This window comes from Neolamprologus multifasciatus, chromosome 17, assembly GCF_963576455.1.
Source record: "Neolamprologus multifasciatus chromosome 17, fNeoMul1.2, whole genome shotgun sequence".
In the NCBI taxonomy this organism is placed as follows: Eukaryota; Metazoa; Chordata; class Actinopteri; order Cichliformes; family Cichlidae; genus Neolamprologus; species Neolamprologus multifasciatus.
In genome coordinates, this window is record NC_140455.1 from 37,107,457 (window position 1) to 37,127,114 (window position 19,658).

The 19,658-nt window shown below is 40.7% G+C and overlaps 2 protein-coding genes across 4 annotated transcripts in view; both read right to left on the minus strand.

Annotated features, from left to right (window-relative positions):
- Nucleotides 1-3,452: 3,452 nt before the first annotated feature.
- LOC146499821 (uncharacterized) lies at nucleotides 3,453-17,001 on the minus strand. The gene is made up of 10 exons (XM_085137651.1): nucleotides 16,865-17,001; nucleotides 13,108-14,807; nucleotides 10,999-11,104; nucleotides 10,240-10,387; nucleotides 10,081-10,128; nucleotides 9,899-9,976; nucleotides 7,583-7,720; nucleotides 5,338-5,421; nucleotides 5,035-5,085; nucleotides 3,453-4,884 (listed from the first exon to the last, which is right to left on the minus strand). The coding sequence occupies exons 2-10, from the start codon at nucleotides 14,702-14,704 to the stop codon at nucleotides 4,774-4,776; spliced, it is 2,361 nt and encodes a 786-aa protein (XP_084993777.1). The 5' UTR covers nucleotides 14,705-14,807; nucleotides 16,865-17,001; the 3' UTR covers nucleotides 3,453-4,773.
- Nucleotides 17,002-18,651: 1,650 nt separating this feature from the next.
- Nucleotides 18,652-19,658, minus strand: part of anos1b (anosmin 1b) — a 57,017-nt gene continuing 56,010 nt past the window's right edge. Inside the window, exon 15 of one of the 3 annotated variants that reach the window (XM_085137649.1) lies at nucleotides 18,652-19,658. This exon is cut by the window's right edge and continues 520 nt beyond it. The gene's annotated coding sequence lies outside the window, so the exon portion shown is untranslated. The other 2 variants (XM_085137650.1, XM_085137648.1) reach the window with 2 other exon arrangements.

Sequence of the window (19,658 nt, forward strand, 5' to 3'; positions counted from 1 at the left end):
ACCGAGTCAGAATAAAACAACAAACTTAAGGCAAGTTGGTATATAGACATATTTTATATGCATACAGGCAGTGAGCTCTTAGCTTACTTACTTTGGTCCAGACTGAAATATTTCAGCTCCTGGATGGATTTCTTTGAAAACACCATCACAAATCCCTCTGTTTGTTCAGGCAGTGGACATCCCAGCGAGAACAGAATGCACAATGCTCCAAACCTCTGCAGCTCTCAGTTAGCATGTAAAATGCTGTACACAACAGTACAGTTGAACAAGTGTGGCTTGTTTGCAAAGCTTTTCGGTAAAACCCTCTTCTGTCTAAAAAGAACTTGGCAGCAACGAATCACAAGACTTCTGGAACAATGTCCTTGGGGTGGACAATGCTGAAGTTGAGCACCACGTCTGGAGAAAACCAAACAGGATATCAGCACAAACACTTCATAATATCATAAACTCCTCTTTGTACCGAAGTATTCTCAGTCCAGGCCTCACCTTTTACACTCACTATGTGTTAACAGACCTCTCTGCACTGAATCATCCTTGTTATTAACCTCTGTCTCTCTTCCACAGCATGTCTTTATCCTGTCTTCCTTCTCTCACACCAACCAATCACAGCAGATGGCCCCGCCCCTCCCTGAGCCTGGTTCTGCTGGAGGTTTCTTCCTGTTAAAAGGGAGTTTTTCCTTCCCACTGTCGCCAAAGTGCTTGCTCATAGGGGGTCATATGATTGTTGGGTTTTTCTCTGTATGTATTATTGTTGGGTCGACCTTACAATATAAAGCATGTTGAGGCGACTGTTGTTGTGAGTTGGGGCTGTATAAATAAATGGTAAATGGCCTGCATTTGTATAGCGCTTTACACTACATTCAGTCATTCACACACTGGTGATGGCAGCTACATTGTAGCCACAGCTGTCCTGGGGCGCACTGACAGAGGCGAGGCTGCCGGACACTGGCGCCACCAGTTGGCAAACATGGGGTTAGTATCTTGCCCAAGGATATTTGGCATGCAGCCAGGAGGCAGCCTGGGATCGAACCACCAACCTTCTGGTTAGTGGCTGACCTGCTCTGCCACCTGCCACCCCATAAATAAAACTGAATTGAACTGAACTCAATTGAAATGCTGTAGCAGGACCTCAAGAGATCTGTGCATAAGCAAAGGGCCTCAAAGCTCAAGAAACTGAAGCAACATTATAAAGACAGGATGATCTGATATCCTCGTGTTGGTGTTGTTCCCAGATCATCATGAAAATGTTGTTCCAGGTTCAACATTGCAAGTGACCAATCACATTGTTGTGACGTTATTCTTTTGCGCACCAACCCATTCGCGCATTTATGAAATTCCAATGTTGCAAGGACAATATCAATTCTGCTTACCGTTTATTAAAGGGTTAGGGTCCGTTGATCGGTGGACAAAGGCAGTTTCTCGCAGCTTAAGTACAGTTTTTTGTTTTACGCCGTTTTTTCCCGAAGTCGCAAAAGTATGACATCACAACATTCTGATTGGTCACTTGCAATGTTGATCCTGGAACAACCTTTAGTATGATGATCTGGGAACAACACCAACACGAGGATATCAGATCGTGCATAAAGACAGGTGAATGGTAAATGGCCTGTATTTATATAGCGCTTTACTAGTCCCTAAGGACCCCAAAGCGCTTTACATATCCAGTCATCCACCCATTCACATACACATTCACACACTGGTGATGGCAGCTACATTGTAGCCACAGCCACCCTGGGGCGCACTGACAGAGGCGAGGCTGCCGGACACTGGCGCCACCGGGCCCTCTGACCACCACCAGTAGGCAACGGGTGAAGTGTCTTGCCCAAGGACACAACGACCGAGACTGTCCGAGCCGGGGCTCGAACCGGCAACCTTCCGATTACAAGGCGAACTCCCAACTCTTGAGCCACGATCGCCCACGATTTAATTTTTTGATTTAAGTTTTGGAGTCCAAAACTCCTCGCCAACATTATGAGAGAGAGATAAGATGTACAGGCTATTGTTGCTAAAGGTGGCTCTACAATTTAAATTATGTTAGGATGGGAAGTCTGTGTCTTTTTCCCACCTGTAGGTCTAGACTCAGTCTGGTTAACAGTTACATTAGCACCGTTATTGCTTTAAACCTGTAATGTGTAACACAGTTAATCACTAAATGCCACATGTTAGCTGTATGTTGTCTTTGCTGACTAAGATTCGCTAGGTTTCTTCAGTAAAGTTCACAATGGCTGTCTGGTCAGTTGGTGAAGAGGGGATATATTTTTTAAACGTCTAAATTATTGGGAATAAATAATTCCACTATGATGGTCATTATCTAGTAGAAACAACTGCAGGTAACGCTGTTCTTACAGACTCTCAAAGAAGGTGTGAAATTATTTCTTTAGAGGTAATAATGTGTTCCTCTTTTCCAGAGAAGACAGTTTAAATAAGTTTAACAGTTAATCATACTTTTTATGAATTCAGTTCCTTTGGTTACTGTTTGAACAGTGAATACAAATAGTTATTTGATTCATTTATATTCATTTATTCATATGTGTGTGTGTGTGTGTGTGTGTGTGTGTGTGTACATACAGTGTCTCAAATTAATGTGTCATCTAATTACAGAGTTTCAAAATACCTTACAGCAAAGACAGAGAATAAATTTAAAAAATCTGTGTATGGTGAAAAAGATGGATATGTTTCAGATGAGCTCTGTGATGGTTGACTGAGACTTTCAGTAACTCCCATGATGACAATAGTGTTGAAGAGTGAACCCCCCCACCCAAACCCCCCCCAAAAGCCTAATAATCAAGTGCAGTTAGCACAGCACTGAAAATCTGAACAAGGCTCGTGTAACTGAGCTCGTGTGATGGGAGACAGAGAAGCACGACTGAAGAAATGAAAATCAGAAACCACGCACGAGTGCTCGAGTCCTTCCTTGAGCGCCACAGAGTAACACACTTTGTGTTAAATAACAACTGCTAATATACAGCCCCCTCTTGTGGTAATTATCTAGAAATGCAGGAGCTCATCAGCACCTATAGCTTTCAAAAATTCTTTAAATTAAGTTTCTGGTTTTTCCATCATTAGATTAGATGCTCAACTCTGTGAATTCACACACGACTGGTAGCACAAGGACAGATTTAACCTGAAGGTCATCCACTTACTGAAAATATGGATATAAAATGATAAGTTCACCGCACTTTGTCTTGAGTTTTAATGATATAACAATACAAGTTCCCAGTCTTACTCCAACAAGAATGGCTGTTTATTTACCGTTTCTATATCTCGAGGACGTCAGCTGGAAGAGAAAGTTTTACGAGGGTTTGTAAGATAAATGTCTTGCATACGTCTCTTACTCCCCCACAAATCTTTTTAATTTATCTTTTTTTCATGCTTGTACGGTTTATTTATTTATTTATTTATTAATGAGACCGGGGGATTTTTTCTTGTAAATAAATTACAGGAAATCATGCAGCAGTGTTTCCAGCAGTATTGGCCTTTTAATAACAACAATAAAAACAGTCCAGAAACCACTGTGGTTCTTAGCCAGAGCAAGCACATACAGTAGTAGGCCAGAAAAAGGAACAATACAATCTGTAAATACACATAATTGAATATAACAACTAAATCCAGGTCGGAAAAACCGGTTGAATGAAAATAACTGAGGTCTACGTGTTTCTCTGTTCGAAAGCCGCTCTGTAACCACAACTTTCCTCATCTGTGTTAATGCATCCGTACGAAGCAGGGACACTAATGCTGGAGAATCCACCCTGGTCCTTAGATCAGCAGCTAGCAGGACAGCTCAACTGCAGCTTTACTGAAAACGATATAGTTTGAAGACACGATTTATTTTTGCAAAAACGTCTGGAAAAGTCCAGTTTGAAACTAACTTACCCTAAGGTCATAGAAAAAACAGGGGTCAAACTAAAAAGATAACATGATTCAAAACCTGGAATTTCATTAAGGTATCAGCTGGGATAAAGTCTCAAAAACCTGAAACTTTACTTGAAAAAACAACAACTAAAAACTAAACTCTCCCTGTTTCAAGCCATTAGCCCATGTGGTGCAAAGAAGAAAACATGGATGGTACATTCAGTTGAAATTCTAGACTTCGTTGGCCTCTAACCGTGCAAATATCTCGTCTAGTCCAAGAGAACGAAACCAGCTCCAACCTTCAAGTTTTAAGTGAACGTCTGGTCCACTGTCACTCATACGTTAGCTTTATTAACATGTTGTAGAACATGCACGTGACTGCGAGTGTGACGCTGCTGGGGGGTCCAGCGTAAAACAAATGGTTAAAACTGTCATTCAGTTTAAAATGGCCATCTAGCATTAAGGCCACTCCATGTAGGATTAAAGGTCCTTCCTATTGGTCCAGGCTGATGTAACACTTGTTTCTTCAGTCAACATTAAGTGTTCAGTCGCTTCTTTAAAGGGAGGGGTCTCGGAAACAAAATCCTCTGAAGGTGGTAGCTGTAGAAAGCTGAAACAACCCTAAGTGTACAGGTCAGTAGGGCGCCACGTCAGTAGTTCTTGAAAATTCGCGAATCTAAAAAACAAATCGAGCTACAAGACTGTAATTGAACTCCACAAGTGACCGAAAGTCCCAAAAGGCAGCCGCTCAGCTTTCAGTCGGGCAGGCAGATGGGCAGTTAGGGCTCCCTGGAAAACAGATGGCCAGGTTGTGTTAGCTTATGGCCGTCAGTGAAAAAGGCCATCTGACACACTCGGACAGACCATCGCGTGTAACCAGGCGAGCGAGTCAGTGAGCGAAGGCGGCCGATAATCGGTCGTTCAGTCGTTGAGACGACGGTCGCACAGCTCCTTGTAGATTCTCTTGCGAATGCGAGGCATGTCGTCCTGACTGAACAGCAGCGGCTGCTTCACGGAGAGGCGGCGGCAGTACTGGCAAACAGAAAGACGGACAGTGGTGAGGTTTTTCCTCTGTGTTAGCCAACAAATCAAATTTGTCTAGAAACCCAAGGCAGGAGAAACACTACATCTATTTTATTTCCTTTTCTGCCAGGGAGTCGTGAAAGAGATGCATAATCTCACCTCAAGGACGAATACCCCACAGTCGCTGTCGTTTTTCTGCTGAGGAATACCCTGAGGAATAAATCACAGTCAACATTACAGCTGCAGCTTTTGGGCTGAACGGTTTGCATAGATTTCAGCTTTATTTACATGCATGCCACTTTATAATTTGACTTAGGACATACAAAGTGAAAGATTTACGTGCAAAAAATAAGCAAACTTCAACTTTCCTGAACTACTCTGGGCAAAATAAATAATCTTCCCTGTTTTAAAAGAGCAAAGGTAAGTGGGTGTGTGTTTACACAGGTCTGGGATCAGAGTTACCTTGATTATAGTAATCTTCCAGCCTTTCTGGAAAGCTGTCTGTTTCTTCTCTCTTGCTTCAGACTGAAGGTACTTCATAATGTTCTGATGGGAGGTCACACAGACAGAACCGCTACAGTGATTACGGTGCAGAGATGTAGCATTACAGCACAAGCATGTATTTTAGTACATCTAAAATTCTGCGAGACAGCAAGGTCGGAAACTACATTTGTGTAAATGTTCAGGGAACAGAAGAAGCTGTGGATTACACAGGTCTGCGACCAAAAAGCTGCATAGGATTTTTTGACAGTTTCTTATAGACGTTTACTCACTGAAGCTGGGAAAATTCCATCTCGTCAAGTTTTCATGCAAAAGTCATGTTTTTAGTGTAGTTAAGTGTATACTTTCCCTTTTTAAACTAAAATCTGGTGTCCTACAAGTGAGTCAAAAAAACATGCGGTATTTTCCGCAATATAAGGAGCACTTAAAATCCTTTAATTTTCTCAAAAATTGACAGTGCGCGTTATAATCCAGTGCGCCTTATTTATGAATTCTGGTTGTGCTTGCTGACATTGAACCGATTTTATGTGCTACACGGCGCTCAAAACTCAAATGTCAAAACATGTTTTACTACGACTTTGGTAGCTACGAAGCCGCACGGCTTGATGGATTGTTGGAGCATTACGGCTACTGTAGTCAAGAGCCTCGCGGAGTAATCTGGGTCCTAAACTCCGTCTATTTCAGGTCCCAACAATCAAATGAACACTGCAGCATCACTGAGAGTTAAAACTGTCTAAATTCTTTCATCTTTAATAAAATGATCAGCGTTGCTGCTTTACCAGGTGTAACAATTAAGTTTAACATCCAGGCATCCATGAAAACAGGATTTATTAAATTTAATGGAGTTAGAAGTTAGCAGGAAGTTAGCTCGCTAGCTTCCACCTAAACATGATATAGCATGTTCTGACTGAGAGGTTTCTGAAAAATTCAAACGTGCAGCTCTGCTGTCACTTCCAACATAAATGAAAACAGAAAACTAAACAGCAGTGACGTTTGTAGGGTTACTGAAGTTGGGCTAGCTGGTATATAATGATGTGCTACGTGATCGCTAGCGACACAGCTATGTTAGCATAGCATAAACACAGTGAAGCTGGAGGATGAACGCTAACTTTTTTCCACTCGAAAAAAGTTCATGTGAAGGTTCCTGATGGTTAGGGACAAATGCAATCACATGGCAGGATGCTGTAAACGGACCAAACTTCAGTCAGGAAACAACTGAGATAATCCATCCACAATACGAGGTTAGTCATTAATATACTGCAACAACATGGGAATAGAGCAGCTGCAGAGAATTCAGCATTAATGAATCAATAGTACAGAAGTGGAGGAAGCGAGAAGAATGAGCTGAGTAAAATTTGATTCATCTGACTGTTTTGTTTCACTTAATGTGCCTTATAATCCTGTGTGCCTTAGGGCCCAAAAAATACGGTATCCAATGATGATTTCTTACATTAATTCAATATTTCTAAGAGCGAGATTCAAGAGAAATACACATAGAAAATGTGAGGAATAGAGGGGGGTCAGTAGGAGGGGGAGGGGACAGTGTGTTTGGCAATTTGAGGAGCTCAGATGATCGTGTCCACAAAGCAAAATTCAAGGAAAGTTAAGGAAATTACGCCTAGTTAATTGTAATAAAATATGGATTCTTTTTCCATCACTGTTGTGCTTTTTCTTCTCTTCAATGTAGACTCCTCCTGTTTTGCCCCCGCCCCCCGAAAAAAAAAAAAAAAACCTGTACATGATGGATGGAGATCATTTTTGGATTCAGCACCCTAAAAAAAACATGCAGCCTTTTTTCCTTTGTAGCAGACTTGTGTGTTCAGAAGTTTAAAATTCTCCATACACAAGAATACAGACTTATTCTAGGACACACAGTCAAGCTATAATCTAACCAGTTATCTGAAATTTTGCCTATAATTTATAACAGTGTGGCGAGATGATTAGGACTGTAGTCACAATGCTTTACCGACACCCAGGAGTGTGAACGAAACAACAACTGATTTGGAGTAAGAATTAAACATAAGCCTTATGATGAAATCCCTGGATTTCTTTAAAAATGAAGAAATGAACTGAAAAATGATCTATTGAACCCAATCATTGATTTGTCTAAGGAGCAGAAAAACTGGATTCCTGAGATTCCTGCCTCGTTCTCTGAAACTGAGAAACTACGACACAAAACAACATCAACATGCGCGGAGTTGCTCACATCTGTGGTGTGTCTGAACACGATGCCTTGGCTGTCATAGTAGCTGATGGTTTTGGTCGCCATGGTGACCGTGACGAGGGACCAGTGGATTTCTAAATGGATGGGAATTAGCAACAGCCACTTGGAGAACAAGTCGACCTGAAACGACCACACACACACACACACACACACACACTACAGGTCAACAATCGTCAATTAACAATCAGCAATATAACAAACAAAACTCAAATTCTATGATGTAGTTACAGGTTTGAGAGTAAAATGTATCTGAATCACTGTCATTGTTTACATTTCCAATAACACACGAGGTGAAAGCGATCGTTCAAACCACACGTTTGTGTTTTTGTCACGCTGCGTTCTCTGAGGTTCTGGAGCATACTGGTTTGCACCTGATGTGCAAAAGATCCCAGTTGGATTCTGGGAGATGTGTGCCCAGCCTCGTTGTGTTGTTTATGATGGAGAAATGGCTCTGCAGCTTTTATATTTGTACATAACATTTACTCACTGATGCCAGTTAGATATTAAAAAGTAGTTAGGACAAGGACATAAAAGAAAACTCCTCAGCAGAGATGGGCAGTAATGCGTTAGTGTAATCTGATTACTTTTCTCAAGTAAGGAGTAAGGTAAGGGATTACTATTTCAAAAAAGTAATTAGATTACTGTTACTTTCCTATAAGCACGCTGCATTACTAAACCATGATTCTGTTTGTGTGAGTGTCTCATGACAGTGATGTAAGCACCCCCGGATCCCCCCACTGACATGACCGCTGTGGACAAATCTCCACCCGCCCCACTCCTGCTAAACAGCTGACTATAGATTCAGTGCTGCTGAATCTGTGATTTTATTCATTTTTACTGTGTTTTACTTGCACCTATTTGAAAGAGTGTAAACACAAAACATTATTTTATCTTATGTGCTGGAATCTGCAGAAAATAGGTTTAAATGTTAATGAAATTTCTTCCAGTCAGAGAATGGTGCATATAATTAAATTTTTGCTCGATGCATAAAGTTAAAAGATTAAAACTAATAAAAAAAAAAAGAGACTTTTTCCATTTGATTCAGTTTTATGATGGATTATGCAGAATAAATAGAATTGGGCTGAAAGGTCTATTTCTTTATTACATATTCAGGTTGTGTATCATGTTTTTTAAAATAAACTAAGTAATAAAGTAACTAATTACTTTTAAAAATAAGTAATCAGTAGAGTAACTGGATTACTTTCTTGGAGAAGTAATCTGTAATTAGTAACTAACTACTAATTTTAAGTAACTTGACCAACACTGCTCCTCAGTTTCATTTAACCCTTTAAGACCTACCATAGAACCAAGTCCACCAGAGCTTATATTATATTTTTACATGCTGTGGAGCCATTTTTGGGAGCATTTCAAGTTGCTATACATCAATACAACCATTAAAGCCTAAATTTTAATGATATGTCTGCATTAAGTGCATAGTAATTATATAAATTGCAAAAAAGTGCAATAAACTACAACAAAAATTGAAAATCGTTTTTGTTTTTTTAACATATATTTCTAGTTAGAGAAATTTAAGAGGCTTATCCCTCAAAACTGTAAATACAAAAAAGTTGCACAAAATAGTTTCCCACCACAGGAAATTTATTTTGAGTGTCTTCATAGTTTTATTTTTGAAATACACCAATTTTTATACACTGTAAGAAAAACGAAAATAAATATTATAATGCAAATTTGCAAAAAAGCAGCATATGCATCAAAATAAACTATTTCCAGCAGTGCAATATGAGTCCTAAGCATCCCAGAAACCACACAGAAAGTCATAAAGTCAAATATAACTTTTAAAAACACCAGTATAGGCTCATGAGGCCCTGATGGTAAAAAATTACATTTCCGCGAAAATGACGTCACTTCCGGTTTCGGGCGGACATGCGATAGTTCGCGCTGATGGATGTAGGAAGTGTTATGAACAGCTGATCGGATCGGCAAAGTGTGTTTCTGGAATATTATGTTTTTGTTGCTGCAAGTGCTTTTTATGCAGTTTTTGCAAAGTTATATGTGGAAGGAAACTGTGACCGAGGACAAGCTGATGGCATAAGATGTAAGTACAACTCCTCCGGTTTCATATGCAAAAAAAATTATTGTGCTAGCTCACGTGGTTGCTCTGACCGGCTTTAAAGGGTTAAGAGTGCAGTGTTCCACCTTTTCTGGAAACCAGGCTGTGGTTTGTATTTAGATGATGGTTCTCAGCACACAGACGCCACAGAAACATTTCCAGTAACTGAACCTAGTTTTCTGCAGCTTCCAGTAAAAACTGACTCCAAAGGAGCCAAATGTCCTTACTTTCTTAGTCCATCTCTTCACGCCGTCGTAACCTTTGGCCACAAGCTGCTTGTGGAAAAAGCTGTTGAAAAAATGAACCTAAGAAAAAGAAACAGTAACTTTTTTTTAATATTTAGATTCTCAAAAATAACCAGTGAATATTTTTTTAATCAAGCATAATCCTACAAACACACCAGTCTTACCTTGTGCTCCGTAGCCTCCATAATGAGTTCTCCATACATGTTGATAATCTGACACGCGAAAAGGTAACGTGATATCAGTACTGAAGGTGTAATACAGTTACAGCATCACTAACATTTAAAAGAATAAATAAAATATAAATACTGTATTCCTCTCTTTACCTGATCATTGAGCCAATTCTGTTCCTCCAGTGTGCCGAGGTCCTCCAACCTTAGTGTGTGTTTATTATACATGACCATGAAGCCTGCAACAGGAGCAGAAGACAGCCCCGACTTGTACCGAGACATCTCCCTCTTGATGTCCAACCCACTAAAACAGACACAAAACAGAATGTTAATCAAACTTCTGTATACGAGGTTCATCTGTTTATTTTACCTTTAATGACTTTAATTTAAAGAATAATGCTGAAAAAGACAACAGAAACTTCTAGAAGACGGATGCTAACGTAAGCAGCTCTGCTTCCACACCCATTTGTCTAAATCCTGTTGGAGCAATAAAGCATTATTCAAACAGGGATGGTTTGCCATCAGCATGTTGAGTCTTGAGCCAGTCCTCATTTCTTTATATGAAAATGGACGCAGAGATTCATTGAAACATGCCAACATCAATGGAAATATATACAAATGCAGAGTTTGTACAGTTCTAACAAGCTTGTGAGTCAATATTTGGTAAAAGAAAGCAGAAGTAAGCAGTCAATGTCAAAACCTTTAGAAATCCTAGAAAACTTTTGTTCTAGACGTCTTTAAGAATAACAAGAAAGACTCCACGGAAGCAAAATATGAAGAAAGGAGGGTAACACCTCAACAACGCGTTTTAGTTTCCTCACTGCAGTTCACATATTACTCCAACTGTCTCAAAAGTGCAGATTTTCTACGTTAACAACAGTCAGACAGGTGAAATCAAACTGAGTTTGTGCTGACCTGTTGCTGAGGTCACACTTGCTCTCCTTCTTCAGGTGTTCCCGGACATCAGATTCACTGAGAGGAATGAAACTGCCGTATTTTATATAGAAGCTCTCCAGAAACTCTAAAACAGAGGAAGTTGTCATGAAAGTGATTATGTGACCCAGTGTGTTTGCTTTTTAATCCGAGAAATCCACTAAATGCAGGGAATGCTATTTTTTTTTTGACAGTCTTGCTTCCTGGTAGGGCTGCTCGATTATGGCAAAAATGATAATCACGATTATTTTCACTGAAATTGAGATCTCGATTATTTGACGGTATTTATTTAACAATAACAATGTTGAATAATGACTTTAAAGATTGTCAAAAATAATAAAAAATAGTGCAAATACTGATAACAGTGCAAATGTTTGCAATATAAGAAATAAATGAAAAATGTAAACATCTATGTTTAGTGAACTTTGCAGTGTTGCTCTGTGGTGCAGCTACGACACTGTAGCAAAGTTTACACACTGTGTCTACTTGATCCACGTCTGACTCCACGAACCCATAATGTTTCCACACTGAAGTTTTTTTACCTCTTTTCAACCAACAGCAGTCACTCTCCTCTCCAAATAACTTCTGCTTAGCTTTCCGAGCTTCCCTCGGGTCCTCTTAATCAGCGGTCCCCAACACCCGGTCCGAGGCTCAGGTGTGAAATGTATAGTTTTCAGGGTTTTTATTGGTTTTCAGCGTTATTTTGTTATCGTTTACTCGGTTTTCCTGGGTCTTGTCACCTGTGTTATGAATAAATCTTCTTTTTTTCGGTACCGGTACTAGTTTTATTTTGTTGTATTTATCCGCGACACCTTAAAGGCCGGTCCGTGAAAATATTGTCGGGCATAAACCGGTCCGTGGCGCAAAAAAGTTGGGGACCGCTGCTCTACACACTTTATACACTTTTCTCAGACAGATATGAACATTTTCACACGTTTCTCTTTTTAAACACTCGCAAAGTTCAAACCTTCATAGAAAAATAAGTCCAGTATCATCAAATGAAACCTGTATTGTATTTTTCTTTCGAACATGAGGGTTTGAGGTCTTACTTTTCTTCAAGCTAAAACTGCACCGCTAGCTTAACGGCTAATTTAAGTTAATGAAGTTGTTCTTTGTCTTAATGGACACTTAAAATTTCTTCTCAGTCTTGAAATCTAAATGATAAGAGTTTTTTTTTTTTTTTAAATTAACAGCGTATAACATTTAAGTGAATGCTTTAGTTGTTTAGGGGAAAAAACCTCCTAACGCTTCCACTCATGTGTCACCATATTCAATTATTCCTGTAAGGAAGAAAGCTTATGTTAATTCAGCACAGTTATGTTCTTTTTTTGGTACCGGTACTAGTTTTATTTTGTTGTATTTATCCGCGACACCTTAAAGGCCGGTCCGTGGAAATACTGTCGGGCATAAACTGGTCCGTGGCGCAAAAAAGGTTGGAGACTGCTGCACTTAATTGTTGTGACACGTGTTCGAAATGCAGAGAGGTGCGCTCGATTTGCCACACGGAGCAGCGCGAGAGTAAAGCACGAGGGAGGGGCTAATAATCGGCTCAGTCACTTTTAATGATCGTTGAAAGCTCAAATCGTAATCGTGATTAAAATTTGATTAATTGAGCAGCCCTACTTCCTGGTCAGTTTACCTGCAAGCCACAGTAATGTCAACAAAATGTTGTCCTGGAGGAATTTATGTTGTTTCAAAATTTAAAAGAGAAAAAAAAAAAAAAGAAACATTTTGTTAAAAATTAACTTTGCTCATCCTTTTTGTTGAACAGAAACCTCCTAACCAAAAATTGATTATTATACAAGCAATCAAATCAACACGTGCATTTAGTTCTCGTTCTGAGAGCAAAGAAAATATGTCATGAATGATTAATTATGTATAAACATGAGCTTAGATCAAATGTGTGCACATTAACACTTACTGGACAAGGCCAGGAATGTTTTATGGATCTTTTATGACATAAAAAAAAATGCTGATCCTCTCAGCAGTCGCTTCTTTGTGTGTAAAACATCATTTACCAAACGGAGAGGGTGATGAATATATTCACGCTCAGGCATGGGTTCGCACCGTGAACCCTAAACCACATCTTACCATGGATGGTATCAGTAAGCTGCTCCAGACTCTCTTGACGCTGCATCGTTCCATCTGTGTTTTCTGACCGATTCTCGTGCATCGTTTCATCCATCTGGTCTTTCTCCCAGGTGCCAGGCTGACAATACAGTCTGTGGTCACTTAATGCCCAGCCATGTTGGATGCTGCTCACTGTAACAGGGCAGTAGTCCGGTGGAGGAACCGCAGCCGGACGAGAACTTTCCACCTCCATAGTTGTAGATCCACGGTTGTGGTCTGTTGGTGCTATAACGTTTCCATTGGACAGCGCCACCAATAAAGCAACTCTGTCTGTTCCGTCGGGGACTTGATCCACCTGCATCTCAGAGTCGAGATCCTGATTTGTTCCTGATCTTGAAGCGAGGCCTGACTGCCATGAGATGGACAGCTGTATGTTTCCAGGTTCGGTCACTATCATGTTGTTTTCCTCTCCTTCGTCATCGGTGTCGGACAGGTCTACCGTGTCGCCGTTTCTAAGTGGACAATTAACTGAGCTGGGGTCACTCTGATCCCCGTGGTGCATGTGTGCATCTTGAATTTCCCTCTGCACCACTGACGGAGCCAAGGCCTCGGTTTTAGAACAGACAGCAGCACCGCCTGTTTCTCCCTTTTTAATTTCAGTGTTAACTTCCATCGATGCGCTTCCGGCTTTCATCATTCCCCTTCCTTGACCTCTAACCACTAGTGACCCCCCGCCCACAGTACCTATCAATCGGACATCTGCGCTCTTGTAATCCCCACCTACATCAGACGCTGCAGAGCCGTCTATCAACACATCCTCCTTTTTATGCGCATCTGCTTTCTCCGGAATGACACAGTTCCTCAGGGATTCTTCCTGCAAGGGGACGGTGACAGCCTTGGCAACAGGCATATGTGACTGAGTATTAGCCAGTGCAACAGGCATTTGCACCTTATCTTCATCATTTACTTCCCCCTTGGTCAAATCAAAGCTCTTGATATGCGTCAACTGGTCCACTTTCCCTTTAGGAGTGACCCCAGGGTCCCTGCCGGCCACCCTTCCTCTTCCTCTCCCCTTCCCTGTCCCCGAGGTTCTGACATTGTGTCCCGTGCTGTTGGGGCCACAACAGTCACAGGACTTTGGAGTCCTCTTCCTGCCCGATGTGCGGCCATTGACTGGGCCGGGAACAGGTGTTGGTGTCTGTGTAGAAGACCACACCGATTCCTGGCTTGACTTAGTACTTAGTGCTTTGGCTGGAGTTACAACAGGCTGCTCTGTATCAGCAGGAGTGCCGGTCTGAGTCAGATCAGAGTTGGACGTAAGGCCTGCGGTGAGGAGTTTAGCAGGGGACTGGGTTTGGTCCTGATCTGTAGTACCTCCAGACGGAGGGACTAAAGGAGGTGCTGTAGTTAAATGAGGTGATGCTGACGGTGTTGTGTTCATTGGGGAAGCAGAGCCGCTGTGAACCATGACGTCCTCCTTTGGCTTCTTAACCCCATCCCAATACCCGCTCTCTGCTCTCCTGTCCTCGCTTCCCTTTTGGTTTGTTGGACCGGCAGTAACAGCCTTTCTAGATGTTATGCTCTCGCTTCCCTTTAGGTGTTCTTCTAGCCAGTACATTTGCCATTGTTCTTAAGCTTTTCCAACCATAGATGGTGACGACAGCAGACATGAATGTGCAGGTTGGACACTTTTCTGTGCGTTATAAATCCGCCATGGTCTCCTAATTGGTAGAGAAGGAATAAAAAGGAGAGAGAAAAAGTCGGTTTTTGCTCTGCGAGGCTCAACTTCAACAAACACGTTTATATCAGCAGCACAAACGCAGATAAAAGCAGGCCTACGATATATCAGCAGGTGGGATTTCAACTGAGGCAAGGAAACCAAAACAATTAAAAAGATGCACACATCGCAGTGCACAGAAAATAAATCAGACATACAAGATGTGCATCAAATAAAATTTGCCCTGGCTTCTCTCACTAGTAGGAGTGTTCCTCTGTTTTAAGTCGGGGAGCAGCTGGAAGCTGCTTCTATCTCCCCCCATCTTTAGTGTCACCTTCTGTCACACCAACCCTACTGCACGTCCTCCTTCACTACAGGAATCGGCACTGCGGATTTTCTCTTTTCCTCCTGCACAGCAGCTCCATCTTTAACATCCTTTGCCGAGCGCATCCTCAATCCCTGCTTTACACACATCCAAACCATCTCATCTTCCTGATGCTGAAAACTGCCAAATTAAGCTCAACAGAACTCACTAAATGATGACTCTCCACCATCTTGTAAACCTTTCTTTTCACTCTTGCGACCATCCTTCTGCCAAAAATCCCCCCTGACACTCATCACCACCCACCCTGCCCTGTCTGCAGTCTCTTTTTCACCCATCTTTTGCAGTGTGCATGGATTTCAGTGGCTGCTTGTGGGTATTTTAAGTCGTCCACCTTCACTCACACACCTGTATCCCTCCAATTCACAAACGTGGAGTGAATTGTTAATGATTAATTTCCAGGGACATGTAAACATCAACATGGTTGTCTTAAGATGACACAGGGCCATTTCTCTACCTGATACTTTAAATTTAAAAAACAAAAACAAACTTTGAACTTACAAAAAAAGAAAAAAATAGATAAGACCAGGCCACAAGCCAGTGTACTCTAGTTCTGGTCTCGGGCCTGAATAAATGGGGAGGGTTGCATCGAGAAGGGCATCCTGTGTAAAACCTTTCTAAAATCAAACACGCAGAACATCAAGGAGGAGATTTCTATACAGGATCGGTCAGGGCCTGGGTTAACAGCGACCGCTTCCCACTGCTTGTAGAAACTGGGCTACTGTTGGCCGAAGACAAAGCAAGAGGGAAGGAGGAAGGCATGTTCAGAAAGGCAGGTGTGTGGGAGTGAAAGCAGGGCCTTTAAATGTAGGTACTATGACTAGTAATGGTTTTGACATGTGCAGAGAAGAAATGCTGGACATATTGGACAAAGGATGGAGCTGCCAGGAAGGAGGAAAAGGTTCATGGATGCAATGAATGAGAGGGTTGGTGTGGCGGAGGAGGATGCTAGAGACAGGGTGAGATGCGGGCAGATGATCCCTTGCTATGACGCCTAAATTGAGGAGCCAAAAAGAAAACAAAAAACCGAAAACAGGCACTTTGATTATTTATCTGCTTGATTACAAAGCATCTAAGTACGTCGCTGTTTGATTAACAGGTGGTTTGATGTTCCGACAGGATTCACTTGTTGTTACAGCGCGACGTCACTTTTCCCCACAAATACTAAGCACATGACTGCATGCTACTGTCCTCTTAAAGTTAATGCTGCCTTTTAAAGAGTACTATGTGGCTCGGGGAAACTCTGAGAGTGATATGAATTAGCAACTACACAGGGGGGAATTGCTGTCGTTACAAATGCCTGGTAAAATTCACTTACGTGATTAAGTTAAATGAAAACTGCTCCGTTAGCTGCCCCAGTCTGACATTTGGGCTCCAACAAACGGAGCAGGTCCGCGCATCATTCAGCAATATAACGCACAAATTATTTAACGGGTGGCATAATATGACGTTGCACAAAGTTCTGCACAAGTTTGTCATTGCGCTCAAGCGAGCTAAGTTAGCTAGCTGCAGCACAGGCGAAAACACAAAGCAACGACTACACACATTTCCTCCATTTTCAAGAGGAAGTTGGGGGCGCAAAAAGACAAAGAACGAGCTGCGAGTCATTACTCGAAGTCTGCCGGATTTGATGAGCCAAACCACAGCAAGAAGCTACAAGAAACATATTTCTACTATACCTTGTCAGTCAAACAACAAACTGAGTTTTGTCTGGCCACGATTTGCACAAACAACAATCAAAGCTGTCGTCGCTCGTTGATTGCGTCACGGCTTCGGGGTGCGTTTCGGCTGTGTCCGGAAGCTGTCGCGAAGCATCTTTGAGATTTCAGGTTCTCTCTTTTTATTTCATTTCTACTACGATGTAAAAGACAAAAGCTTTATTTTATTTATTTAATTTGATTCCATTTGTTTTGTTTTTATTTTTATTTGTTTATTTTTATTGTTCATGTTCAAAAACTTTACGTCCATAGTTTTTTTAAACTGGGGACATAAAGTCTGTCAATAAAGATTGTGAAAAAAAAGGGTAATGTTATAAAAGCTCCTGTTTTACATTTCATTGTGTTACTTAAAAAAATAATATATAATAATATAATTGGCCATTTTTAACTACTTTTGATTCTTCCTCTACATTTCACCTTTCAAAACTCTTTACTTTGCCTTGTTTGGTATCATCCCTTTCAGCACAACCTCACGTGTCTGAATTTACAGTTATGTTTTCATTTTGACATACTGTATTAACACAATTGATCTAAAATCAGACAAAAAAGAAAATCCGAGTAGAAAAAGTTATATTTTTTACTGTAACAACCACAAACATGTTTATTGAATCATATTTCATAACTTTATATGCAAATATAAGTTGCCAGTTTTAAAATCTTATGCACAAGTTTTGCAAAAAAACAAAGTTACTTGCAGCCGTTTACCTTTTACCCTTTAGTATAACCGTTTCAAACTATTCACATAGCAATCGGGTGTTCTGCATTAAATAAGATGCCACACAGATTATTTGTTTGTTTTTATTTTTCGTCATAAGCAGAGAGTGCTTGCTGCGAAAAAACGCCGCGTATATATTGTTTATCATGACTCGGGTTTTACGTGGCCTATCAACACAATTTATAAACTGGTATATATCACCTTGTTGCTTCGTCATCTTGAAGTAGTCATGTGATTGGCTTACCACGACTACTTTATTCTTCCTCAGTCAAACAGCAGCACTCATGCGATTGTTTTGCCCTCTTAGCTCCAGGTGTTTTGCCAAAAAGTGATCGTTGGGCAGAAAGTGATTACCGTCCGCGGGAGCGCGCACAGCTGCTCAAAGCTGTAGCGTCCAGATTACTTACAGCTACTTCCGTGCAACTGATATAAGATGCGGTAACCTGAACACAGCTTCAGCCGTCTGTTTGTTGAAAAATAGTAACGCGACCACACCGCATTTCTTGTTAGTAACGGTAACGGCCTTGTAAAGATAGGAATAGTAATTAGTTAGATTACTCGTTACTGAAAAAAGTAACGCCGTTAGAAACGCCGGAGAAAGTGTTGCAGCCAGATCAAACCAAAATCAAGCTCTCTGGCATCAACTATAGAAGAGATTATATGATTATAACACAAAGAAGAAGCATTGAGGGGCCATGTGCAATGAGAACCTCCTTCCCTCAGCCAGAGGACTGAAGATGAGTCATGGATGAGTTTTCCATCATGACAATGGACCAAAACATCGAGCACGGCAACAAAAGAGTTGTCAGGCAGCAGCCAATAAACACTACTTTAGAGAGCTTCTGTAAAGAGTGGGTCAAAATCCCTCCTGAGATGTTTGCAAACCTGGTGACCAACTGCAAGAAACATCTTGCTGATGTCCTTTCCAATAAGGGTTCCCCCCATGTTTTGCTTGGGGATGAAATACTTATTTCACTCACTAACATGTAAACCAGTTTATAACATTTATGGATTTTTTTTCTTTCTTTTTGGTTGATTCTCTATCTCACTCCATTAAAACGAAACACCCATTAAAATTAAAAGTGATGCCTGATGATGTTGATGATTTGGTGTAAAATTGATGTCATTTTTATTAGACCTTAAATGAATTTTTCAGCCCTGTAAATGTTCCTGCTCGAATCCACTGTGAGCCTGTAACTTGAAAAAATAAATAAATAAAACCAGCTGATTCTGGAATAATCAGTTGTGACGTATTCACTGTGTTTTCAAGAAATGACCGATGTTTAGTAAAAACTGAGCATGTCAGCCCAGACAGAAGTGAATCTGCTTCCTGCCGAGTTTCCTAATGAGCCTGAAGAAGTTACTGTTTATTTTATTCGATCGATGTAAAACATATAAACGGCTTAAACTGCAGAAATTCCCCCCTCTTGAAATATTAAAGACAGCTTGGTTATAAAAGCTGATTAGATGTTAATCAGCTTTCATACATTTAAAAAGCTTTGGACTTACTGTAGTTACTGTTATTATTGATTACCCAGCTGGTGTCATCATGGACAGCTGCAGTGATAAAACCAAGAGGATTCGATATCAGCATTTAATAGCTCAGACTTCACGGTTTCAGTCAACATTTGCTCTGTGCTTTCACAAACACTATGAGCATCGTCATCTTTTATATTTACCGCATCAATGACACAACATATTCCATATTTTGATCATCTTTAATTACAAAAAAAGGACAGGAAAACAATAAATAAATCTACTAGTCAAAAAAAGTAAAAGGTTAAACTACAAATTATGAACAGGAAAAGGTTACATAGGAGAATATTAACTTACCGGTTGCACACCAGCAGTTTTAGCTTTCATCGTTTAATGACATGGGCGTACTATTATGTAAAAAATTATTCACACAGCCCAGATTTGATCGAACAATTACATTTACCTATACAAAAGTAAAAACAAGCAAACAAACAGGTTAAAAACAAAATATGAAAATGTCTGAGCTTACATTAAGACCGCACTAACCTCAGAGATTATGCATCG

Coding starts and splice junctions, on each gene's coding strand:
- LOC146499821 (XM_085137651.1), bottom strand. CDS start 14,704: ATGTACTGGCTAGAAGAACACCTAAAGGGAAGCGAGAGCATAACATCT. Junction 9,977..10,080: donor TGGAGGCTACGGAGCACAAG/GTAAGACTGGTG, acceptor TCTTTTTCTTAG/GTTCATTTTTTCAACAGCTT. Junction 5,086..5,337: donor GGAAGATTACTATAATCAAG/GTAACTCTGATC, acceptor TTTATTCCTCAG/GGTATTCCTCAGCAGAAAAA.